The following is a 26,718-nucleotide window of genomic DNA, read 5'->3' as shown; positions in this document are numbered from 1 at the left end:
TTTAAAAAATCTGAGTTACATAGCTGATGGATACCACCTGTTATGCAATATAGGCAGCTGTTTACAGAATTATATTATGCTATTTCCCCATATAACAGTTTTATACATAAAACCAACCCGACAACATAAATAGGAAGAACAAAAGTCATTGCACAAAAAACCATCCATGATTCTTATGAAGGTACAATCTGTATTGCTTCTGAAAAACAGAAAATGGATGAAGAATAAGGCGATGTCCACAGGAGACATAATAACCACTTTCCAAATTGGTGAACCATTCTCAGTCAGTGAATCTCAAGAATTGTGGTTCTGTAACAACTTATGAAATCACACCTCACTCACACCTCACTCAACTTTCATTGTAGTCTGACATTTCAAACTAAGAGAGGGCTTAATGGTCAACTTCATACTTGGTTAAGATTTAGGCCACAGCTCTTTTGCTCATAAAAGAATCAGGATAACCTCAGTATCAAAACAAGGAATTCTCCTCTACAGTTCCCCTAGTTTTCTGGGGGAATTCAAAGTCAGTTCAGTTGTTTCTAAACCTAGTTACATTTGTAGTGCAGAAGTGCCCATTAGTGGCACGCTAATGGCATAACACTCCCATTACTCGACGGAGCCCAGATTTCTGCTGCAGACTACATGACAAGTTTGGGGGTTTGGCTTGATTCTAAGCTTCCCATGGACAGACAGTTGTCCATAGTGGCTAGAAAAGCATTTTTCCATTGTCGCCAGGCCCTACAACTTTCCCCATATATATCTCAATCCAACTTTGCCACACTGATCCATGCAACAGTCACTTCTTGTTTAGACGACTGCAACTCGCTCTATGGAGGGCTACCCTTGAAGATGCTCTGGAGACTTCAGGTGGTGCAGAATGTAGCTGCTAGGTTCCTGACAAAGTCACCATGGTCAGCTCATATAACACCCATTTTGAAGCAGCTGCATTGGTTTCTAATTAGTCTCCAGATCCAATTCAAGGTGTTGGTCCTCACCTTTAAAGCCCTTCATGGTCTGGGATCCTCATACCTTTGGGCTCCCCTCTCCCATTATGAATCCCGCCCCCATCCCACCGCTGTCTGCTTCATTCATCTTTGCAGGGCTTGCTGGTGGTTCCTGGCCCCAGGATGGCACAACTTTCTTCCGCCCGGAAGAGGGCCTTTTTATATTTTTTTGTAAGGCAGAGCAAATTGCTGTACATTTTTATCTACTTGCAATTTTTATGTTTTTTGTAGGTTGGGGTTGGGACTAGAGTGTTTTTTCATTATTCATATTAGGGTGTTTTATTGTGATTTTATTGAAATTGAATAACAGCAGTGGCACACATATCGTCTAATGTTTTATTAAAGGATGTTCATACCAAATAGGTTAAACAGAAATTCTGGGAATGGTCATTCTGTTACACTGATTGACACCAATTTTTAGGGGGGCATTCTTGTAATGTTAGACATTATTTTTCAGATTATACAAAATATCACATATTTAGAAGAGTCTATAAATCTAAAGAAACCTAAAAAGATATCAAAAGTCAAGACTACAGCAATTCTTAGGCTGAAAGCACTACCACATATGGGGTAGAAATACACCCCTTTTTCAGTCATGGTTTAGTTAAGGGTTTGCTAGACTTCTTTCTTCTTGAGTATTAATGGACCCACATTGTCTCCTGTTGACTCGTTGTGCTTATTGTGAGAGCCATCACAGACAGGGAACTGAAAAGATAAAAAGAAAAGGTAGATTTGACTAACTTGTGTATTGCGCTTATGTTTATAGAAAACTTGATATTCAGGACCGGGTTATTAATAACTAGATTGGAACACAATCCATACAACCAGAATTGGATGGCAAACAGTAGCTTAAGAGCTGAAGACACAAAAACATCCAGATTGCAGGAGTGCTATTATTTATTCTACCCACACAACTAAATGGTTCACAATGGTTCACAGCTTGCTATAAAATTTTAAAAACCCAATAAATCTCCCAATATAGTAAAACAACAATGAACCTGATTACCAACTCCCCCCACCAACAGTGTTAAAATAGTTTTGGAAATGCCTTAAAACTTTAAAATTGACAAACATTTGCAACACCAATGATTAGAAGCATCAAATAATCTCAGAGGGTAACCTAATACAGAGGTTACAATTAATCTAATGAACTATAAACTAGTAGAAGAAAAAAATGTTAAAACCTACATATGACAACTAAGATCAACAAAATACCAGGAAAAACAAGTATGTCTTGTCCTGGCACTGAAAACTTAAAGGCCAAGGAATGGTTGAGAGGAGAGCATTTCACAACTGCAGAGACACCATTGAGACCTTGCCTTTTTTAAAACAGTTGGTCTCCCCTGTGGAACAGAAGACGGATAGAGCAGGACTTCCAAAGCTTTTAACTGTTGGGCAAGTTCATATGGAAGCAGGCAATCTATTAAGTCATCTGGCATGCATACAATCTAATAAGCTACTGTATGCCTTTAAATATTACTTGCACTTGCTTCATGCCCACTACTGGTTCTGATGGACTGTTGGAGCAACCAGTTAATGTCTCTCTATGAGCTCATGCTCACAGAAACTTGAGATTCATGGATTCTCTGGAATTTCAAAGCCCCAAAAATGTGTGTTCAAACATCAGAGCTGCAGAGTCTGTTGCCGTACAGTGACCTATTATGGTGCTCTATCACTACGGCTTTCCTTTCCTAGAGTCTTTCCACATGGTCTTTGCTGCTCTCGCCCTACATGCTTGCCTTCCACCCCTTGGTTCTCTTTCCGAAGCAACACAATTATCACATTGAAAGTGAAAAACAACACCTCCAGTATAGTCAACATGGACGTGAGAGTGATTGAGATGCAGGTGCACAATTCAGACCATACCAAACCATGATTAAGTAAAATACCACTGAACTGACACTATGGCTTATGAATGGCTGGCAAACAAGATTTGGAAACCATGTTTATACTGTGTTTTGGCATGATATCTGAACTGACAATTACAGCCATTCAAAAGCCACCCTACCTAGAAACAAGAGTGCTAAGCAAATGGAAAACATAAGCAGACAAGCAACTATAAATGCTGCTTCAGTAGATCAAACCATAGAGATGGTTTCTAAACTATAAATGCAAACCATGGTGATAGCTTAGGTGGGTAGCCATGTTGGTCTGCAGTAGAACAGCAGGATTTGAGTCCACTGGAGTACATTTGAATCCACTGGACTCAAATCCTGCTGCAAACCAATGGTTTCACCCATTCCGGTATTAGTCTGAACTGAGCCACGAAGCATGAAGCCTTCCTTATGCCAAGGTTCTTAGAGCTGTCTCTCCGGATTATAGTGGCATCACCTCCACAATGTATTTTCTCAGTTGGGCATGCAGGTGTGAAAAACTCTGTTTCAAAAATAATGTGGGAACGTAACTACCAAAAGAGAAAATGACACCCTGTAAAAGTCTGTGGAAACCTGCACTGCATGGTTATGACCATTCTGTACCATGCAAAGTATGAATCACAGTAACAGAAAGAGAATCCTTCTGTCATGCACTGAATAAAATGACTCACCGTTTTCGAGCGCCAACACCTGCAGTACACTGCCTTACTGTGACACAGATCCTCGATGTTGATTTCATTCACTACTTTCGGATTCTCCTTCTGGATTTTGAGATTAATCAAGCTATCCTTCTGCTGTTTCTTTTTTGGAAGGAATGGACGAACAGCAAGATATCCGAGCAGGGCAAGGACACCCAGGAAAGGCAGCAACCGTAACCATTCTGAAACTGAACACATGCCGGACTGTAAGATTTTCAGCACCATGAACAGTTTCCAGCAATAGCTGCTATTAAAATAGGCTCTTACAAACAGCATGAGACCATTAGGTCTTACGCCTGCAGCAGCCATAACATGTAGCACCATCCAGTGCGTAGGTGAGTATCTAGCCAACCACCAGGAAGGAGTAGCACTGTCATGGAAACTCTCACCATACACCAGAATTATGAGACGGCTGGTGTGATATATTACAACAACTCTGATTAAGGTATTAATTTCCATTGGTCTCTCTGTCATGCCTGCAGAGCTTTTTTTCAGCTGGAACACGGTGGAACAGAGTTCCGGAACCTCTTGAAAATGGTCACATGGCTGGTGGCCCCGCACCCTGATCTCCAGACAGAGGGGAGTTCAGATTGCCCTCTGCGCCGCTGGAGTGGCGCGGAGGGCAATCTAAACTCCCCTCTGTCTGGAGATCAGGGAGCGGGGCCACCGGCCATTTGACCATTTTCGCCGAGGGCGATTTAAACTTTAAAAAACTCCCCCCTTGTTCCAGCTGACCCAAAGTGACATCATTGTGCAGTCCTGAGTTCCACCACTGAATTCCACCACCTCTTTTCCCAGAAAAAAAGCCCTGCATGCCTGTAACATGTGCTCTAGCTCCCCCCACCCCCCGCCCAGCACTGGCTGGAAAATTATATGTGCAATCATCTAAGCTAGGAGGAATGGCAATAAGGAGAGTAAAAGACAGGACTGGCCTGACTTTCCAAAGCTGTTAATTTTTATTCAGCACTTATTTCTTAGGGCCAATTGCACCACAGCCTATTAAAGGGCACAGCCTGTGCTCATTGTGAAGGATATCCATGTTGTCAACATAACAAAAAGCAGTAGAGATTCGGGGGTTTGGAAACACTAAGCATGGAAATCTAGAGAAATATGCAATGAACAAAGAGAGAGAGAGAGAGAGGTACTGGTCAATAGTTCTGGTGCTAGTGGGTTTAGTGCAGGGGGGAATTGGCCATCAAGGCCCCTGGGAAAAATCCTTTTGTTCCTTTCCCAACTCTGTTGGGGAGGCAGGGCTGGGGGCAAGCTAGGGGACAGGGTCCTTTCCAGGGCTTCTAAGTCTGCTCCTGGTTTAGTGTCTAGTGTCTGGAAAATATGGCTGCATTTAACTTTAAGTGCATGTGGGATTTTCTGAACTTATTATTTTTTGGGCCGTGAAAGTCTTGTTCATGATTTCTCTGTAGACCTGCCTGTCTATGTTTTTTTTTTAAAAAAGCATCACTGGATTGCAAAAATGCTTATGTTAAGACAATCCTTCATGTGGAGGACGAACGTTGTTGTGTAATATAAAATTTTGGCGCTGCAGAACTCTTTTTTCCCCAGTGGAATATGCCAGGCTTGCTCAAATGATGCTTTTAAACCATTGTTTAAAAACAGTTTCCCCGAGTTTTTGCTGAGTTTGATGTTGTTGAATGTAGTATAATCGTTTGCCTTATTTTTATATGAATTAATTTAAATGGGTGGGGAGGACATTTTATGCTGTTGCATATTATTTCACCTTGATTCTGAGAGTCATATGACTGGTTGCATGAAGAGAAATTCAAATGTAAATAAAGAAAAAGATATAAAGTGGTGGCTATAATTGAAGATGAGACTAGATCACAAACTGGAAATGTTCATCAGTTAAACCAATTGTGATGGATATAGCTAGAACTATAGGGGAACCGTTGCTGGATATGACCAGGAAAGTCATTCAAGATATCTTTGCACACAGAAACAAGGATAGCCTAGCCCCATAACTAGACAGGCCACAAAGCGAGTCTAGAGACATGGAATAGAATACCTTGGAGAAGGTCATAAAGCAATAGATTTATGCAGTTGTATTGCCATGCGTAGATTGGAAGAAAAATCTAACTCACACCAATGTATAATGGATAGTATGGTTTTTATTAATTGAGATGTTATTAAGAATACTAAACGTTGTAATAATAAAGGCTTAAAATGGAAGCAGAGCCTCCATAACCGTATCACTTGTGTACTGAACCCAGTAATGAACCTAAGATGTTATCTGTGGTGTACCTCTAGCCTAAGGCTGCCAGGTTCCCTAACCTTCTGGGGCAGAAGGGGGGTGGGAACCTGGCATTCAGCTCTCCAGACACCTTGTGCACATGCTTAGTGTGTGCACTCCCGACACATTGTGATGACATCACTTCCGGGAGTGACATCATCATGCCCAGCGGTGGGCATGCTCCTGCTCTTTACAGGGGCATATTTTGGCTAATTTTGCCCCTATGAAGGGCAGGAGCATGCCCACCACCAGGTACGATAATATCACTTTCAGAAGCGACGTCCTCACACTTGTAGGGAGTGTGTCTGCTGCACACTGGCCCAGAAGGTTGATATAGGAAAGCTAACTAGACACTTAAGGCTTCTTAAGTGCATCCCTGTATCTGAATCAGGCCTGACCAGAGTCATCCAGAATGCAATGTAACAAGACAAGGTGCCGTGTGGAGAGTACACTTTGGGTCCTTTCGGCTGACTCCAAAAGGTTGGGTGATTCAATATTAGTTAGGGTTGCCAGTTCCCCTTACCCTCCTGGTGGGGGGGGGGGGCTAGCACTCAAGGTGACTTTTCCTCTTCCCGTGTGCACTCCCAGGCTGATTTGGGCCCCAAATGGGCTCTATTTGGCCTGTTGGGGCCCAAATCAGCCTGCTGCAAAGCACGGGATTGCTCTCAGGGTTGCACAATGACATAATTTCTGGGAGTGACATTGTCATGCCGCCCCAGGATCCTGTGCTGCCCTGTTCCCCCATCTCTCTCCCCCGTTGGCAGGTGAGTGGTGGTGGAGGGAGGGAGCAAGGGATCCCTCATCCCCACTGGGGGAATGCCAACCCTAATATTAGTCCAGAATTGCATCAGAGCATATTAAATCAGAAAATAAAGATCTATATAGACATCTGGGAGTTAAGTTTGACCCGGATTACTTATCCAATTGGGAAGTGCTGGTTTTCTTTGTAGGAATGAACTGTTTCCTGAAAGTGGTCCCAGGAATCCCACATGTACCCTGCTTCATTGAGAGAAGAAAGAAGGGAAGAAAGGAAAGGGGGGGGGATTACAGAATTCCAGTCCCTTACAAACTTGTGCTGTGTAGCCTCATTGGAACAAATGAGTGTTGTACAATCGGGTGCATGCTAGAGATGTTTCTTGGAGGTAACTGCATCATTATGGTATAGTTCGTGATGTGGGCAAGGGCTGTAGGCTAAAGCCTAGGCCTTCGCATGCGGGCTATGGCTTCAGATTCTAACCCCTTATAGGTTTCAACTCTGCCACTGTTCCAAAAGTCTGGGATTCAAATCACCCAGGGGAAAAAAATAAGTTATCTAAAACAGACACACATCCATGCTGCACAAGATGAACAGTAGATTGTCAAAAGCTGGCCTGAACTGGGTCAGCAAAGCAATGTGCAGTTCCTACGGGGAAGTGTTCCAATGTAGGTACCGTATATGCTATTCCTGTAGCTCCTAAAGAGAGCAGACAGGAAGGAAAACGTAAGCATCCTTTATGTTCCAGCCCTTTACCCCCAGTAAAGATCTGTTGCCTCCAGGAAGAAGAATGCCAGCCCACTTTCTTCCCAACTGGTGGACTACAAGATGCTATTTCCACCCCACCCCAATCATTGATCTGAAAAAGTCTGTTAATTAATGGGGAATTTTGGAGGTCTTTCATTCATAGGGTTGCCGTAGCTTGGAGGCAACTTGACGGCACATAACACACACATCCCAATCACAGACAAGACAGGAATTTCCTACATTTAATGTTCTTTGGGAATCTTTGTTATAAGGTTCTGAGAATGAAATCCTAAGGAAAGTTGCTTAACTCTGCACAGCATTGCTCTATATCTGCCATTGTATTCCCTTTGGTTCACAGGCCAAGGGCAAAAATGACCACTATCAACTTAAGAAGTTTCAAACAGCTGTTTTCCTGAGTAACCAAGGCTCTCTCTGACAGATTTTGGTCACTGGGTTGCCAAGTCTGGGTTGGGAAATGCCTGGAGATGGAGATGGAGAGGGCAGGGTCTGGGGAGGGATCTCAGTGTCCAAAGCAGCCACTTTCTCCAGGGACCTGATTTCTGCAGCCTGGAGCTCAGTTGTAATTCCAGAAGATCTCCAGCCACCACCTAGAGACTGGCAACCTTCTTTGACACTTCTTTGTCTTAAGCACCGCATTTTAAAAAAATGTTATGTTCTTTGATCACTCAGCCTGCATTGATCATACCTCACAAGATACCTTGGCCACCCACCCTCATTCTGATAAACAGCTGTGTTCTCTAATAATCAAATTGGCACGTATGCAAATTCTTCCGAATATATGATTTTCAACATGGGAGGGACCTGGAACAGCACATGCCCTCTCAGCAAGTAGAACCCATTTTACATACTCTCTCTCTCAAAGAAAATCTCCAAATTTCTAATAAAGTGCACTTTGAGAATGCAGAGCAGCGCGTCAAGAAGCAGAAGCGTAATTTGGCATTGCTAGACCATAAAAACTTTTTCTCCCAAATGCTTGGTTCCTGTTTAGCCACTTTTGGATGTAACAGTTGTGTGTATATTGTACCTACCTTAAAAAAAAAAGAATCAAGATACATGTGAGTAGGGTGGCTATGATGCTCAAGCTTAGTACAAATTTGCCTGCTTAAAATTTATTAGAGTTCATTATTTGAGTACCTTATTTCAACAAAATCTCTTCTTAAAATGGCATTGGACCAAAGCAGCGAGGGTGTGTGTCGCACTCACAATGTGACAGTAGTTTGTTTCATAGTCAGACACGAAAACAGAAAAGGGCAAAACCATATAACAGAGAGTGAAGGGTGGGTTTTTTTGTTTTTTAATCCCAGTACTGCTGAATTATTGAAGGAGGTGAAGGAGTTTCATTCATACCAAACAGCGAAGATACATATGGAAGAAAATCGATTGCCCATCTTCCACCTTAGAACATATAGCTCTTTCTTGAAGTAAGTTGTGTTATGAGGGCATGTATCATTTTGAACATTTTATCTAATGACAGATTGATTCACTTGCTACTCTTTTATTAGGTTCCTCAGGGAAAGAGATGCTTTAATGCATTCTGATTCAACAGCAACAACAAAATTTTAAAAGAATGCTATAGCATATACTAATCATAGTAAGTTGCAACAATGTTTTGTTCCAGACGATAGTTTAAAAGGCTGAAAAATTTCTCCTATACATAAATGTACCTACAAAGGTTGAAATTATACAGGAGAGAACCACTAAGATATTCTGCGAAAAGAAGGAAGTAACATTGTTCTATGTATTTATGGGGGATAGTATTTTCCCCACCTAGTTGCACATTCATATTGTACACCCAAACAATAAGGGTGCTGTGCTTCAAAGTGTGAGTGTGAATTTTTTTCTTTTAATAAATGCTTTTTAAAATTCTTAAATGCTGATTTTTATATAATTAAATGTGAATTCTTAAAAGCTGAGAGCTCTTCTTTATACCACAAAGGCTCAACCACGCTACCTAAAACAGGTGCCACAGGAAGGGGCTGGACTGTTGACAACGGGCTGATCCCCCCCCCCACATCGTGCACAAGTGCAGTAGACAGTCCCTGCAGTAACCAGGTGCTAGGTAGCAGGAGACTGGGCACAAGGCAGGCTAACAGTGGTGAGCCTGCACAAGGGAATGGGAAGTCTATTGGCTCTCCCCGTGGGCACAAAGGCCGAGTGGTGGCAGTGAGTGCAACGGAGAAGGAACAACCCTCTAATGTTTAGGGGAGGGGCACCAGCTGGGAGGCCCTTACCAGATAGAGACTTGGACTGCTACTGGTTAACCTAAGATTGCCAAGGCCCCTGAGGATCAAATCAGGGGATTGCGGGGGGGTACAGGTGTGTGTGATGGGAGTGCTGACATCACGCGCATGAGACCATCAAGCTTCCGTGTCGTGCTGGGAATGATGGTCACACCAGCGGCTGATTTAGTAAAAAATGGCCTCCGATCTAGCACTGAGGATTGATTTTTACCAAATTGGCCTCTGGCATGACCCTACACTTCCATGTTGTGCCATGAATGATGTCATTCCTGGTGTGATGTGGAAGTACTCCAGAGCATGCAGGAGTGCATTGTGAGGTTCCTGGGCCCATTCTTGTGCTTTCCCCCTTCTAAGCAAGTGAGAGGTGGCAGGGAGCAGAATCTGGGAGCAGGGGATCCCTCACCCCTACCGCAAGAATGGGAGCCCTAGATTAACCCCAGATATCCCAGAAGGTTGCTGTAGCCTAATTGTTAAATGGCCCACTGGCCCGGGAGCTTTCTTGCCGGGGCCTTTCCCCCTGCCACCTTCACCAAGGGACTGACAGCCCCAGAGTAAACCCTTGCTATTCACAGATTCCTGACTTGTGATTTCACTCATTCACAGTCTACAGTTTGAATGCACTCTCTAGCCTGTTATTTTTCTCCCACTGTGCCATCAGCATAATCACTACATCATTAAATTTTGCAGCCAATATGGTTGTTTTGATACTGGAACGCAGCATACCCCTGCCTCCTAGTATTCATATATTTTGCCATTCACAATGATCCCAGGAACTGACCCCCTGCGAATGGTGAGGGTCTACTATAGCTCTAAAGACTGAAGAGAAGGAAATAGTGTCGTGGAAGCTGTTTATGGTATGTCTTTTCTTCTCTTTGGTTAGCCTAATGAAGGGTATTGTCAAGATGATGCTTGATAAAGCAAGGTGGCTGTACCATTAAAACATCCTTTATTTTAGATACACTACATTGTTAATTTAGGCCCTGGGTTAAGAGATATCGGTTTTACCTTGGGATGATGGAAACATTAGTCAGTCTAATTGCTTTGAGCAAATTAGTAGGCCTTTCATATATACAACCATAAGCATGAGCAATAAATCCTCTATCTCTCTAAGACCACAAGAGAAAGAAAAAGTGAGAAAGAAAATTCACATGCACAGCATAGTCACAAATTTGACAAATGAAGCCATTCCTTTCCCACCCTAGTGTATCATCACATTTCAAAATACAGGATACTACCAAATTAAGTTGACTAAATGCTTGTGTAATCTACCCAACAAGATAATGGAGACAATGAAATAAAAACAAACTGCAAGGAGGGATCAGTACCCAACCAATAAGGCATTAAAATGGAAAAACTGTGAAACAATTTCTAACATGGAAAATTTGAAACCAAGGTCACATTTATAGCATGGACAGTGTAGGGAAAACAACGGAAACATTAACCAGCAACAACATTTTTTAAAAAAAAACCAAAGTCCTTTCCAACCAGAAGTTCAGCTACTCACAACAGACTGAACTAAAAAGCTATCCTATTTGCAAATCTAAATTTTATGCAAATTCAAAGATTACTTCCTGAACTATGTTCTCTTCGAAGTTTGAAAGGCAGAATATTTTCCCTTCCAGTTTCAGACAGCTGCTAGACAGCCTAGATTCACTTTGCCAAGGTAGTCCTGGCATTGCTGCAGAGTAAGTGTTTTGCAGGCTGCAACTTCAGAATACGAGAAGGAATGAAAATAGGGTTGCCGTTCCCCCGGTGGGGGTGGGGGATCCCCCACTCCCACTCTGCACCCCCCCTCACCTGACTTGCAGGGGGGAATGGCAGGGGAAACACGCCTCCCAGGTGCACTCCCAAGGTGGCATGACGACATCACTCCCATGAATGCGAAGCACAGGAGTGCTCTCAGGGCAGCATGATGCCATCACTTCCGGAAAGTGACGTCACTGTGCAGACCTGGGACTGCCGGGTCCACTCCTCCTACCGGGAGGGTAAGGGGACCTGGCAACCTTAGATGAAAATTATTATGTTGTTTCAGTTCTCTAATAGTGCAAAGAATAAATTAAAAAAATTCCTATAGGCCAAACTATATGAACACATGTTTTTAGCAGGCTGATAGCAGACTGCAACAATATACCCATCAACAGAATTTTTTCTTTGGTTGGTCCCATCCCTTAATCCAAATGCCCAACAATAATTTCTATTATCCCAGCAATCCATTCGCAAAACTTCTGCAACCCAGCATCTGAAAGAGCAACAAACATGGGAAAGATGAACCAAAAAACCACAAGCATAGGAAAAGCTGCAGGACATGCTGAGTAATCATTTGGAAACACGGTTTTGCACAATGTTAAGAACTTGCTTCATTTCACAAGTGTGAGTTTAATGAACTTCATGCTGGAGTAAAATTAAACATTTATGTAAGTGACTGTGATTGACAAAGACTTCAATGATTAATTAATTTATAAGATCCATTACCATGGGGAAAGGGCCACGTCTGTCTAAGAGGTACAGCACGTATTTTCTCTGCCTGTCCCTGGAGACCTGCCGCCAGTCAGAATAGACCATATTGAGTAGGGTGAACCAAGGGTCTGACTCGATATAAGGAAGCTTCATACATTCGGGATCTTATGATGGCCACTTTAGCTCAAATCTGTTTTTTTAAGGATTAAATATTATCATAAAGGACAAGTTTATCAACAACTATTAGCCATAACAGTAAAAAGTGAATTCTACGGGTACAGAGACAGTCTCCAACTCCTAGGTTTGGAGCTCAAACTACAGAGGACAGATCACCGATCTGGCCAATGTTGGAGCCAGAATCCTGGACAAACTGGACATTTTCTTGACCCTGGAGGCAGTTCATGCCTTCTCAGCATGTTAGGAGGAAGGCAAGATATGATCTTAACCTTTTTGTTCTGCTGGAAAGCGCCTGGCAGTGGGTCAAATGCAGTTCCCAGAGACCTTTGGGTATCCTCCTTTACTTAGTCACGAACATTCTGCGGAGAACAGATAAAAGCTTTCTAGCTATCAGCACCAGTTCAATCAATTATACCAACATAGAAAGCAGAGTCATCATGAGACGTTTCAGCAGATGTACCAAGAACATGAACAGGAACTGAAAGAAGGAAGAGTCCCTGCACTGGAAGGCAACCCTATGCTGGCTTATTCACAAAGTTTTTATTGCTGTAGCCACAGAGGCCCAACATTTAGGGGAAATCAGGTTCTTTTGAGTCAAGAAATTGTTTGCCTGCTAAAAGCCAGCACTAGGTTCCAAACACTGTCAGAAACAGAATAAAGCCATCAACCTACAGAATTTTCTGATCTCTCCTAATGCTATGATAGAAAATATCACAATGTTTATGTTCCCATACCCATTCTGGGATCAAGCCTCATTTTGTTCCTACAGTAACAGCCAAAGAGGCTCTGAATTTACCAAGTGACTATAAAATTAGGATTGGACAATTGTCGGTACAAGGGATTTTTGCGTCTGGCGGCGACTACTGAATCTTAACGTTCATTTCAAAGTGTCTTGAACCCACACTGCAGCATATACCAAAGAAATTATCAGAAATGATCAGAAATAAAAAGTATCTTCTTTGTAAAAAATTCATGTCACTTCAACTCCTTGCAGAACTTTTAGGTATTTCAGGCTCAAAGTTTTCCTGACATGCACACAATGTCTTCGTATGAGAACTTTCCCTTTAAGCTTAGCCTGGAGGCAGCAATCATCCCTGACCCCTGTCATCCAGACAAACTAGACAGCCTTCTTTTGGCTATTCTGCACCCACTCCCCATAGACAACTGCAAGTAAACAAGACAAGCTATTTTTATAAAAATCTGATCTATAGCATATACTGTAAACCACTGCTAGAAGCACGAACTCTGTAAAGAGTTTTTGCTGGACCCTCCTCCTGTGCCTCTAACAGCCCAAAGAACACACCAAATTTACTGGCCAAATTCTTCTTGCTGTTCAAGTCCATATCAAGAAAAATGCCTCCTGCTAAACTTCTGTGCCAGACGACTGCCTAGGAACTGGACAAAGCGGCGACAACATTCCGTGTAAAGGGCATGCATTTAAAGTAGTAGAAAGCTCATTCTGCGCAAAATTAGACAGCATTTAAGATGTCACAGGACTTTTTTGCCTCCTGTCACACTGTAGTTAAGAATGTGACTCGAGTTTGCTTGTGATGAGGATTAGACAGATTCATGGAGAATACGTCTGTCAGTGGCTGCTAGCCATGGTGACTAAAGGGAATCTCCACATTCAGAGGCAGTAAAACTCTGAATTCCAGACTCTCTTCAAACACTGATTTCAATCCCACTGCAAACAGTTCTTTCAACAGTGGTTGGAGGCAAACCCTGGTCTGGAGGAGTGGAAGCATTACATTATACATCAAAATATTGGGTTGGCTCCTGCTAGCTTTCCCATTTAATCCCACCCAACTGGCCACAAACCCTTGTGGTGTTGCACTTGTGGAACTGACCGGGATACTGAGGCAAGTGCACCAGTGGGGATCAAAGTGACAGAGCCGGCATCAACCTCATGAATACCACACAACGCTCTTGCATACCATAGAAAGTAGAGGACGGAGCTTGATGAGGCTGGGGTACAGAAATGGATGCATGGCCCAAAGAAACATTCAGCCACTACATTAGTGCAATCTTATACACAAAAAATACTGCAGTATGATTTATTTATAACTTGCTTTTATCCAATCAGAGAACAAGTAGTAGACACAGTGTGCCCCAGAGGTCTCCCTTCCAAGCTCAAATCAGACCCACGACAGTTTCGTTTCAGCGAAGTTGCTGCATCTAGTCTTCCAGCCATATCCTGGGACCTGATTTAAATATGATGCAAGCCCTGGACTTACTTATGAAAGGGCTGCATGCAACTCTGGTCTTGTTTAAAGCTGTTTGTTTACTGCATGTGCCAGGCCATACACATATAACATTAGAGTGTGAACATTGCATTTAGCTACTGGCATGCTAATGCTGCACGTTCAGGAGCCAGCACATGTAGGTTCCGCACTTAAGCAAGATGGAAGCTTTATTGGGACTTGTACACGGGCAAGCACTTTACTCATCGTGTCTCATCTCAAATGGACTTCACTCATTGCAGCACAGACTTGGCTTTCACAAGAAACATCTACTCAAGACAGACTTTGCATCAGCACGCAATCCAGGACAGTTGGGCAATTACTTCCCTCTGACTGGACACAAAATGGAGGTAGAATTTTACTCTCTTACACAGTTTATTATTTATGCATTTATTTCATTTACAGTCCGCCTTTCCAACTGAGCCTCAAGGTGGATTACAGTTAAAAACACTGATGTAAGAATATAATACCATTTAATCTACAAAATTAGAGAACAGACAAAAAACCAGTATAATATGGGCATACTTTGGATTGGCTTAATTCATTCCTTTTCACTCTAGACTGCAGGAGGGAGGTCTTTTGAAAGGTGCCTTCGCTTATAGAAAATCAAGATTTCATATAGAAATTCTAAGCACAATAGTCTTCCTCATGTGTTAGCAGCTTAAGTGCTTTAAACTTTTTTGTATGTGGAAAAGAATACACAGCGAAAGTCTAAAGTGGATACACGGTCCCAGCACTTACTTGAACGAGTCCTCTGTGTGTGTGCTCCCCGTGCAATGCCAATTCTGGAAGGGATGTCATCATATGGGGAGTGGGGCCTACATGCCGCCATTTGTCTGGGTTGCAGGCCCATGGCAGGTGATCGCCGGGGCAGTTTGCAAAGGAGTAAACTGCTGGGATCAGTGGGCACTTGGCAACCCTACTTGCGACTTGGAAGAAAGTAGTCTTAAAGGAACCGTCATCCTTTTGGAACTACTCATTACGCGTATGTACTTCTAGTGGAGCGGTGACAAGAAGAGTGCCTCAGGGATCTGTCCTGGGACCTGTGATGTTCAATATCTTTATAAATGACTTGGATGAAGGACTAGAGGTCATTAAATTTGCAGACAATACTAAATTGGGAGGGGTGACTAATACAGTAGAAATTAGAATCAAAATTCAGGATGGTCATGACAAGCTAGAAAAGTGGGATAAAACCTTAAAAAATGGATTTCAACAAATGTAAGGTTCTGCATTGGGGTAGAAAAAAATAAAATCCATAATTATAGGCTGGGGAAACTTGTCTTGGCAATAGTACCTTTGTAAAAGACCTAGGGGTCTTAGCAGATCATACACTGAACATGAGCCAGCAGTGTGATGCAGTAACTAAAAAGGTGACCTCATTTGGAGTATAGTATTCCGTTTGGGACACTGCAGTTTTAAAAGGATGTGGACAAGCTGAAACATGTCCAAAGGAGGACTATAAAGATAGTGAGGGGTCTGGAGACTAAGTCCTATGAGGAAAGGTTGAAGGCGCTGGGTATGTTTAGCCTGGAAAGGAGACAACGGAGTGGTAGGGCTGCCAATCTCCCAGTAGGGGCAGGGAATTCCCCCAGCCTCTGCCCCCTGCCTCCACTCCTGCCGGTGAAGGGAAGGGCATAAGGAATGAGCCTGGAGGCAAAATACTTCCTGGACAAGTCCACAGAGGGCGCACTTCCAGTGGGATGCAATGACTTCACTTCCAGGAGTGATGTCATCACACTGGATGTGGGAATGTTCCCGTGCTCTGCCTGGGGTTGATTTGGGCCCCAAATGGGAAGCACGGGAGCATTCCTGCAGCCAGCGCAACGATATCACTCCCGGAAGTGATGTTATTGTGTCGCCACTGGGAGAATACATATGCTTTGCATGCACACAACGATCTTCTAACCAGGCCCCCCCAGTCCTCCCACTGGAAGAGTAAGGGGACCTGGGGACCCGACTGAAAGGTAATATGACAGCTTCTTCAAATATTTGAATGGCTATCACAGATAGAATGGAGCGGAGTAGTTTTCTACTGACCCAGAGGGTCAGACCAAAACCATCAGGTTAAAATTAAACCAAAAGAGTGTTCGGCTAAACATTAGGAAGAACATCCTAACCATTAGAGCTGTTCCTCAGTGGGCTTCGCCTGAAGGTGGAGGGATCTTTGGAGGTTTTTAAACAGAGGCTAGGTGGCTACCTGTCAGCAATGCTGATTCCGTGACTCAATATGAACTTAGGCAGATCGCGAGAGTGCTCAGCTCCTGTGGCCCTTTCTTATGAGCCCAGGCTAATACCGATCACCACGTTGGTGTCATGAAGGAATTTTCCTCCAGATCAAATTGGCCATTGCCTTCCTTTGGACATTGAGCAGTGGTCACTGAGGAAATGGGGAGGGGTAGCTGTGAATTTCTTGCATTGTGCAGGGAGTTAAACTAGATGGCCTTTGGGATCCCTTCCCAACTCTATGTTTCTAAATAAACTATATTTTTGTTTAAGACAGACATATTTTTATCTAGATCAAGGATCCCTTTTTATCTCACAGCCCAAACACCCCCATGTGCTGACTGTCCTACCATTCTACAAAATATAACTAAGATTCCCTATACTACAGGTCAAACAGAGAGGACTAAGGTGAGAGACCCTTTGGTGGCAAAAAAAATCTAAGGGAACACTAAGGAAGTCAGGGAGGCAGAATAATACAGGTTTCATAAACGGAGTAAAATGCCACAGGAGGCAATAAAGAAGAAAAGGAGGATTCAACGAAGCTGTCCATCTTACATTTGAAGCTGCCCTCTGTATTCTGAACAGGTTAATAAAGTGAGTCAACGGGCTACGGCCACAGTCAGAAAGGGCAAAGAAAACAACATTCTCTTTTTACTTAGGACCTTTGCCCTCTACAGCCTTCAAATTGTGCCTATCCTGATTAACGAGATTCCGGCCCCGTTAGCCTACATTGCTTCTATTCATGAAAGCTGAAGCTCATTTAGCCTCTAGTGTCTTTAGATTTATGAGCCAGTTCAGCCTGCAAATTGTGCATAGCTGGAGGTGAGAGATATGATCCAGAGACAGATGAGACAGAGATGCTGTGCTGGTTTGAAAAAATTGTTCTGACATGATACGTTCCATCCACGTGAGGATGTTTTAGTGAGCAAAAAAGAAGAAGAAAATCAACTTATAAGCAGTGTAGGCCACATTTATAAACTGGTGCAACAAGCTTACTTTTCTTTGGCTGTATACATTACAAGAGACCAATGTGCCTACAGGAAACCAAGAAAAGAATAAGGAGGAAAAGCTGGCTGGATCCAACCTAATGTTACGTCCATCAGACTTTGGAATTAATATGACTATATGACACGCTGATGCTCTGCTCAGAGGATTTTTAGGTTCACTTCCTTAGCTTTTTGACAGGTTGCTTAGGGCCATGTGACAATCCCATTCATATGTTACGTTTTTGCTGCATTTGCACATGTTGGGGAGCTAAAAACAACAATGGCTTTCCTTAACCAAGGTCTGTAAAAAGCAAAGTACATGTAGCATAAGCTACTGTCACAATGAACTGAACTATAGCTGTCCTGTGTTTTCCTGCACAGACATGCTTTCTTGGCAGGAAAACCTTAAGGAGCAATGCGTACCTCGTGCCAAACCTCCTGGGGATACTTGGGGGAAGGGGAATCAGTGGTGTGTTAAGTATGATGGAATTATATCACATATCCAGTGCAATCCCCATTTATTCTCGATGAGTCAAAAAATAATTACTACATTCCATGGTCTGAACTAACGATCAATGATATGGATTAGAATTGCTACATAAAAATATGCATAGAAAGGGCATACGCCACAAATACTCACAAGAAGTTACCTTGTTTCAAATATGAAAGACTGGTTAAAGTATATTAAGAGGTTAACTAAACTTCATTAAATAACTTTTGTGTATGAGCCCCTCAGAAGTCAGTTGTGCAGCATATACAAAATGACACTCTTGTACTGCACTCTGATTCACTTGGGAAACTCACACTTGCAAATTGCATGCATCTAATTCTCATTCACCAACATAAATTTACATGCATGCTTGTTTATGTGCATGGATTGAAAGCGTGGAGCAAAATTCTTCTGATTGTACCACTGAATTGATAGTTTAAAAGGTTCAAGCGATTACCATTTTGACTGCATATTTTCTAATTACAACATGTATTATAGCTAACTTCCTGACACTCTAATTTTCAATACCCATCCACTGCCTGGATTATAAAGACTCCTACTTTATTCTATTCCGTGTATCTGATGAAGGGAGCTTTGATTCTCAAAAGTTCAGATCCTGGAAATCTAGGTGTTCTTTAAGGTGTTACAGGACCCAACTCTTGTTCATTTTGTGTCAAGTTAACTTTATGTGTATCCTGTGGGCATTTTCATACTGATCAAGAAGGCTGAAATCTGCTATGCATGTGCACTCCTGTTCTACACAGTGTACTTTATCAATGAGTTCACTCAAGAAAATAAATGAATTGAGGTGCACATAATTTCACATAGCTGCAGCCTTCCCTGTGAGCAGGTCACATCAAACTTGGCAGGTTTTACCTCCTAAGCAAACTTTTGAAACAAAGTCCTTTCATACCATACATGCCTGAATTAGAAACAGCTCTCCTGCGTGTTTTTACCCAATTGGAACAAACCACAAAGGAGCATGAACAGCAGGAGAGTAAAAAAGATTTTCAGGTTAGGAACCAGCAAGTTAGGAACAGGCAACATTTTCAAGTTAGGAACACAGAAGAACAAAAAACTAAGAGAGGGGCCTGAGGGAGAAGGCATGTGACTTGGAAGGAGGAGGAAACAGAGCAGTGCTGAAGTTCTTACATATGAGGGAGAACAATGAATCAAAGGGGGTTATTAAAATGAGGAACTCTGGATTCTATGACACAGAGAACTTACACTGCAACCCTATGCAGAGTCAATGGGCTTTGAAGTCAATGGGGTTAGAGTGCACTCTTAGAATACTACCTGAGGCTTTTCAAGGAACTCCGCGTTTTATTTCCTCCATGACGCACAGAAATAGGGAAGCAGGGAAGTCTGAAAAGGGGCGCAGCCCTCCGGCCCCCAACCTCTTGCCTCACCGCCCACCCCCGCGAGCCCTCCTGCCCCCTAACCTGTCAGCCGGAGGAAACCGCTGATGCTCTCCGGCAGGGGCAGGCGCTTGAGGTAGGCGGGCAGCTGCACTTTCACGATGCGGGCCAGGCTATCCAGCACCATGGCGGGGCTCGCGCGGCGGCTCCTGCCGATGCAGGGAAGGCGGGCAGAGCGGGGGGGGGGCGCGGCTCGGCTACCTCCCGCCCCCGCGAGGCGCTTTCATGCCAGGTTCGACTTTGCCCTTTCCCTTTCCTCTCCGAGAAGAGCCCTCTCCCTCCAGGGAGCATGCGCGCAGGATGCTGCTGCACTGAGCCCGGCCCGGAAAGGGAGCCGGGAGGCGAGCCGAGGAGAGCCTGGGGGTGGGTCCCAGCCCGGCCTCTCGTGCTTTCGTCACCTCGGGGGGCGTTTGGCCCAGCTGACGGGGAGGGGCGAAGAGAAAGCTGGCTTCGCGATGCGGCTGCCCCCTTCCTTCTGTGTAAGCATCGTTTTGCACGATGCAAGCCTGAGAGCCTATGGAGAACCGCCTTCAGGATACCTAGTGTTATTTCATGCCTGTCGGGGAGGACAGACGGACAGACGAACGAAAGAAAGGTTGCTTCTTCCTCCTCCTCCATCGCCTTCAATAAAACTAAAAAAAAAAAAAATTAAAACGAAGGAGAGCACCCAGCAGTGAAATCTGTTCAGTGCAATTCTGGGGGGCGGGGGGGGGGAATCACACAGATTTCTTGGGACAAGCCATAAAGTAATGTATGCTCTTTCTAACTGGCCCTGTTAACTGGGCACAAGTTGCACGTGTCCATATTTCATCTCCCGTTTTTTGCCTTTGAGGAAGATATTACCGGAGTGTTTCTAAAACGTGCTCTCAGGTGCACAAAAGGTGTTTTTGTCCTCACATCTGCAAGTCATAATTTTGAATGGGGGGTAGGGGTAACTGTACAAGTATGTAAATGCAAACACGTGGACATAAGATGGCTTTGCTTTTTTAAAATCATCATTATTATTTATACTCCGCCTTTCTCACTGAGATCCAGGGTGGATTACATACTGCAAGTGAAAACAATATAGTCAATATTTAGGACGTTCAATTAAAACAGATTCAAAAGACTTCATCTCTCACCTTTCCACCTTACAGGCCACAACACCAGGGCACCGCTTCCTGCCTACCCAGCCCCCACCCACCCCATAACCAAGGCTGTTCACACAGAGGTTGTTCTCCATTTTGCTGCCTAAAACAGAGTGCTTTTTTCATGAACAGCGGGATTGGAATCCAATGGCACCTTAGAGACCAACAAGATTTTCAGGGTATAAGCTTTTGAGTCAAAGCTCCCTTCTTCAGATACAAGGTGCCACTGGACTCAAATCCTGTGGTTCTACTGCAGACCAACAGAGCTACCTACCTGAAACGTTTTTCCCGGAGCATCAACACAACATGCTCTAATCGTGTTTCCCCCCATCTTCATTGTACTTTTTCTAAAACTTGCTTGGGTCTGACCTTTTTGGGATACTCACAGTCCAAGTGTCTGGTTGTGAAGGTGCACAGTTTCAGAGGTCCCACCCACACTGACACCATTTTCCTGCCCACTGCACTATGCGCCCATCATTTTCCCTGTGGCACCACTAGAGGACATACAATAGTTGCTACAGTAGTATAATGCTGTAGCAGTGATCAATTTTTTAAACCAAGCCCTCAAAAAGCTTTCCAGTGGTGTGGCAGGCGTAAAAATACAAGGGAAATGGCAGCTGATTGAGGCCGCTGGAGCAAAGTACACAGCTCCCGTAGGAAGCCCCATTGTCAATGTGCATGCCTCTGCGTTTGCAGTGGTGATGGGAGGAAAGGAAGCAACAAGACAGATGCGACTGCATAATGTGATGGTGTTGCAAATGTTGTCTAAAAGTATGACCAAAGCCACTGTTTCAAGTAGGGAGCCGTGTTGGTTTGCGGTAGGACAACAGGATTTGAGTCTAGTCACTGGGACCTAGAAATCCTGCAGCTCCTTCGTGAGATTAAACTAATTCTAAAATGATTATTGCTGGGTTTTTTTGCAAAAATCTTGTTATTGAGGTAAAATATCCAGATACTCTGGAGCAGTAGAAGAGTCTAGTAGCACCTATAAGACTACCAACCTTTGTGGTAGGGTATGAGCTTTCATGCTCTTTTCTACTGCCATGGACAGACAGACACGGCTGCCTATCCAGATAGTCTGGAACAATTTAAAGTCCCCTGAACCAGTTTCATCATGTAGCCTTGAGGCTTTTTGCAGAAGCAGCCCCACAATGACTCAATCAGAACCAAGAGAAGTTCCCATTCGCACCAGTGGTGTTCTGTGCTTTCAGTTTTCTTGTGTTCCTCATCTCTGTTTGATTCTGCCTGTGACAGAAAGCACTTGAAAAATATCTCTGAAGCTTTTGAGCCTTGCTGAGCAGCCTTTGATCTGAGTTCTTTTCAGCACATACACACTGAACAGAATAAGAGTTTTTGAATTTTGACGTTTTTCCATTCATTGCATCATTGCATCCATGTCAATAGAAGTTAGCAAAGAAGTCTTCGGTTATATTAAACTAAAGGGCTTATTGAAGATAAAGGATAAAAACTGTGGGATTTTTTAAAAGTAAAATAGAAAGTGCACTGGACTGACACTCCAAGGAGCAATGGCACATTCTATGGAAGTGCGAGTTCTTTCACTGCCTGAGGCTGCCTCAGTGAGGCAGCAGAGGCAATAGCTACTCCATCCACAACTAGGGTTACCAGCCTCCAGGTGGTGGCTGGAGATAGCCCGGAATTTCAACTAATCTCCAGGCCACAAAGATCAGATCCCCTGGAGAAAATGGCTACTTTGAAGGGTAAATTCTATGGCAAAATTTCCTGCTGAGCCCTGTTTCCTCCCCAAACCCCACCATCTCCAGGCCCCATCCCCCAAATTTCTAAGCATTTCCCAACATGGAGCTGGCAACCCTACCCACAACCTGTCTCACTGCTGCTTTAATGTGGGCTGCTAACAGCTTGTTCTGACTGTTCCTGCCATCGCCCCCCCCCACGCACACACCACACACACACTCTTCAGGTTTGTTTCTGAACTCTTGTGAGATTAGTTCCTGTCTCAAAAGTGTGGCCACTATTTGGGTTGTCCTGGCAATAGACAACCAGGAATGGTGGCCAAATTCCTGGAAGAAGGAATCTTGTGAGTTCAGGAAATGGCATACATAGGTTGCCAAGCTATTTTTAAAAAGGCCTGAGGGAGCGAAGATTCCTTGGTGGGGGCAGCAGGCTTGTATGCAGGCAGTAAGAATAGAGATGGATGGGATGGGCCCTAGAATCTGTCACCTGAGATTATTGTTGCTAAAGGTAAGGTAAAGGCAGTCCCCTGTGCAAGCACCAAGTCATTACTGACCCATGGGGGGACGTCACATCACAACGTTTTCTTGGCAGACTTTGTTACAGGGTGGTTTGCCATTGCCTTCCCCAGTCATCTATAGTTTACCCTCAAGAAACTGGGTACTCGTTTTACTGACCTCAGAAGGATGGAAGGCTGAGTCAACCTTGAGTCGGCTATTTGAACCCGGCTTCCGCCAGGATCAAACTCAGGTTGTGAGCAGAGCTTGGGCTGCAGCACTGCAGGTTACCACTCTGCGCCATGGAGCTCTTACTGTATGCAGGCAATAAGAGGACTGAATTGAGATGGATGAGCTGGGCCCTGGAACCTATCACCTGAGAGTGGGACCACAAGTGACGTCTGACACAGGTTGGACACTTGCCAGCTTCCCTCAAGTTTTGATGGGAAATGTAGGCAGCTTGGCGGAATGTTGGACAAGTGACAGTTGAAAAGTCCATTGGACAGCAGTCAGAGAGTCAAGCTGCAAGACCAGGATGCCTACATTTCCCATCAAAACTTGAGGGAAGCTGACTAGTGTCCAACCTGTGTCAGGCGTCACTTGTGGTCCCGCTCTGAGATTATTGCCTCCTTATATACCCCAACTTGTCTGGGACTCTGGGTAACTAGAATAATTCACACAACTGGATGGTGCTCATGTTTAAGACCACCTATAAAGTCTGCCATGCTTTTAAACTCTTTTTAATATCTCCATACCTCAGTTTAGCCAATATCATATCCTTATGACCATTCAGAAGGAATCAACAGAATCCAAGTAAATCCAAGTATCGTTATCTGTCATTGCTAACCCAGTTTTCCCTGAAAAATACCGTAGGTTATTAATGATCCCCATGTATTAGATGTGTTTGCTTCAAATGAATTGGGAGTGGGATAAAAGTCACCTCATTCTTTCAAACCCTCCCCAAATTAGGGCACAGCATCCTATGGTCTGGACGCAGGAAAAAGCCCATCTATAAACTATTATAGTTATATAACTATAAAACTATTACATTACTATAACTATAACCTTCTAATTTACCAGATGACCTCTGAGCATGCAGGGTTGTCTCTTTTTACCAAAGATGGTGGTCCAGTTATGATCCCACAGATTATCCCATAATCCCATCTCTCCTCACCACTCTTGAACTTTAGCAGCTCTTGTGCATCTGGAGTGAGGGGAAGCGTCCCCTGTCTGACTCCCACTCTATCCTCAGCACATGTGAGCTTGCCAAGGTGCCTGGAGGAAAAAAAGCAGGCTGTGGAGAGAGGCAAGTAAAATACTAATCATCAACCCAGTGTATCGAGTTTGCTCTTCTCCTGGTAGCTGCTGTGGTGGTGGTTTTACGCCACCTTTTCTGTGGCCAGCTTTCTGTCCTTCCAACAGCTGCTTGGTGCTGGGGTGAGAGTGTGGAGGTTGTGGAAGGGTAGGGGATTGTTGGAGAAAATGGGCCTTTTCTATCAGCCCCTGGCCCACAGCTCGGGGAAGGTTTACAGCTTACTCATCTTCCAGTCCTTGAAGTGTTTCAAGGGGGCAACTGCAAGCCCTACCAGGCAAATAACTTTGCCCATTTTCCTGGAACATGGGGGCACATACCACATTGGGGAACGGTGCTCAGAAGAGCCACAAGTGACATGTCAAAGAGCTACATGGGGGTCCCAAACTACTGAGTATCACTGCACTAAAGATTTAAACCTGTAATACAATAACTTTTAAGATCCAAAAATTAACAAGAGTGGAAGCAGCTGCTTTCTTCCTTCTAAATGTTTGTACCCAACTTTATATTGATTTATAACTCAGTATGGTTGTGTTAGGACCTGCCACAAGCCAACTTCAAGATAGGATGTTCAGAGAAAGAAAATTTCACCAAGCTCTCCACAACACTTAAGGCTCCAAGCACCTTAAGATCCCTGGACGGAGTCCCCAAACCCACCACATCACAGCAGGTTCCAATTAGAGATGATGAAAACGGCAACTCACAAATCCCAAGTGGACCCCTCTAACTCTGGAACCCCAGACTCTGGCAGGGCCCCAGAAGCAAAGGCAATGCAGACCTGAGCCATGCCCTGGCCCAGGCCGAGGAGCACTTGCTTAGTGGCTTGAGGTACCCCACAAGCCAGTCCTATGCTGGAGAACTAGGGTTGCCAACCCTAGTTGATTACAATTGATCTTCAGATGAAAGAGTTCCCCTGGAGAAAACAGATGCTTTGGAGGGTACACTCTATGGCATTATACCTTGCTGAGGTCCCTCCCCTCTCCAAACCCCCCCTCCCCAGGCTCCACCCCCAACATCTCCAAGTCTTTCCAAACCTGGAGCTGGCATGACTACATACCTATGCTGGCAAGGTGAAAAACAGGGCAGGTTGCAACATTAGACTAGAAAGGATACTCTTTTTAAAAATATACTTACTTCACTTACATCCCAGCTTTCTCCTCAATAAAGACCCCAAGCAGCGTACATCCTTCTCCTTTCCTTGGTTTATCCTCACAACAACCCAGTTAGGTAGGTTAGGTTGAAAGTATATGACTGACCCAAGCAGGGCCAGTGCCAGGTTTTCTAGTGCCTGAGGCCAGATACCTGCACCTGGGAGCAGTTTCAGGGGTGTTGTTGCCCCCATGTGTGCACACGCAAAGCGTGCACGTGCACCCAGACTGCATGATGACATCACTGTGCATGATGTCATCATGCAGGGCATGACGCTGCAAGCCAGCCACCCCATTGGTGTGGCAGGCAGCTGGGACGGTGAGCAAGTGGCCTCCCAGCCCTCCTGCTTAGTTGCCCCGCACCGCACCGCCCCAGCCGCCTGCTGCGCCTGGCTGGCCTGCAGCTGTGTCCTGGTGGTGGCGGCAGCAGCAGCAGCAGCTCAGGGCAACTAAGCAGGAGAGCTGGGAGGCTGCCTGCTCAGTTGCCCCATGCTGCTGCTGCTCCTGGGTGGGCACCTGTGGGCCAGGCATGGCAAGCGGCCGTGGCGGCACATGGGCAGCTTCCCAGCCCTCCTGTTCAGCTGTCAGCACTGCCACTGCCAGCTCTATGGCGTGCGCCCCCGCCCCCGGTCAGCGCTCGAGGTGGCTGCCAGCACCACCTCAATGGACGCACTGGCCCTGGGCCCAAGGTCACCCCAAAAGCTTCCATGGCAGAAATGGGATTCGAACCCGGGTATCCCAGATCCTAGTGCAAACACTACAACAGCACACTGGCAGTCTGGTAGATTGTTCTCAGAATGCATGACAGTCTTACAAAATCCTCACTTTAAGTGCCTTTTGAGATTATGATGGAAACGTGTGAGGACTTGCAATTTAGTAGTTACCATTCAGTGCTCGAAAGAAATGTCATCTTTAATATTTCCTCTCCATTCCCTATTATTGCAGGAACACAGCAGATCATCATAACTTCAAAACATTAAAAGCATTCTGAATTCACAGTCCTATTGATCAATTTTTTTCACAGACTAAAATTGTATTCCACTGATTAAACCAATGAAAACTCACAACCCTAATCCTAATATCAGAAAATCCAATGTCAGAAAAATTCTTCAATTTTCTTTAGAGCTTTGTAGGTAGGAACCAAACACAGGTTGCTCTTCTAGTCAGCTACAATGGCTGATACAATTCCCAGTTTCCCCTGATGTAATATAATCAGATTCCTATGCTCACCTGGGACAAAATTAATAGCATAACAAGACCGGGCAGTGGTGGCAAGTTTAGTAATAATAGCCACAGCCATAGTCTGAATCCTGCTGTGGTGGCAAAGAATCTCCAAAATCATGTATA

At 44.3% G+C, this 26,718-nt stretch overlaps 1 protein-coding gene across 1 annotated transcript; it reads right to left on the bottom strand.

Annotated features, from left to right (window-relative positions):
• Positions 1-1,326: 1,326 nt before the first annotated feature.
• CISD2 (CDGSH iron sulfur domain 2) lies at positions 1,327-19,910 on the bottom strand. Its single transcript, XM_054990037.1, has 3 exons — positions 19,602-19,910; positions 3,550-3,764; positions 1,327-1,709 (listed from the first exon to the last, which is right to left on the bottom strand). Exons 1-3 carry the CDS (start codon positions 19,702-19,704, stop codon positions 1,620-1,622), a joined length of 408 nt encoding a protein of 135 aa, XP_054846012.1. The 5' UTR covers positions 19,705-19,910; the 3' UTR covers positions 1,327-1,619.
• Between the last annotated feature and the right edge of the window lie 6,808 nt (positions 19,911-26,718).

This window comes from Eublepharis macularius, chromosome 10, assembly GCF_028583425.1.
Source record: "Eublepharis macularius isolate TG4126 chromosome 10, MPM_Emac_v1.0, whole genome shotgun sequence".
NCBI classification, from domain to species: domain Eukaryota; kingdom Metazoa; phylum Chordata; class Lepidosauria; order Squamata; family Eublepharidae; genus Eublepharis; species Eublepharis macularius.
Note: the sequence above shows the minus strand (reverse complement) of the source record. Positions and strands in the feature narration are given on the sequence as shown.

Excerpts from the sequence above, each read along its gene's own strand:
- CISD2 (XM_054990037.1), bottom strand. The coding sequence starts at position 19,704 with ATGGTGCTGGATAGCCTGGCCCGCATCGTGAAAGTGCAGCTGCCCGCC. Across the intron at positions 3,765-19,601 it reads CGGTTTCCTCCGGCTGACAG|TTTCAGAATGGTTACGGTTG; the intron begins GTTAGGGGGCAG and ends GCATGTGTTCAG. Across the intron at positions 1,710-3,549 it reads GGTGTTGGCGCTCGAAAACG|TTCCCTGTCTGTGATGGCTC; the intron begins GTGAGTCATTTT and ends TTATCTTTTCAG.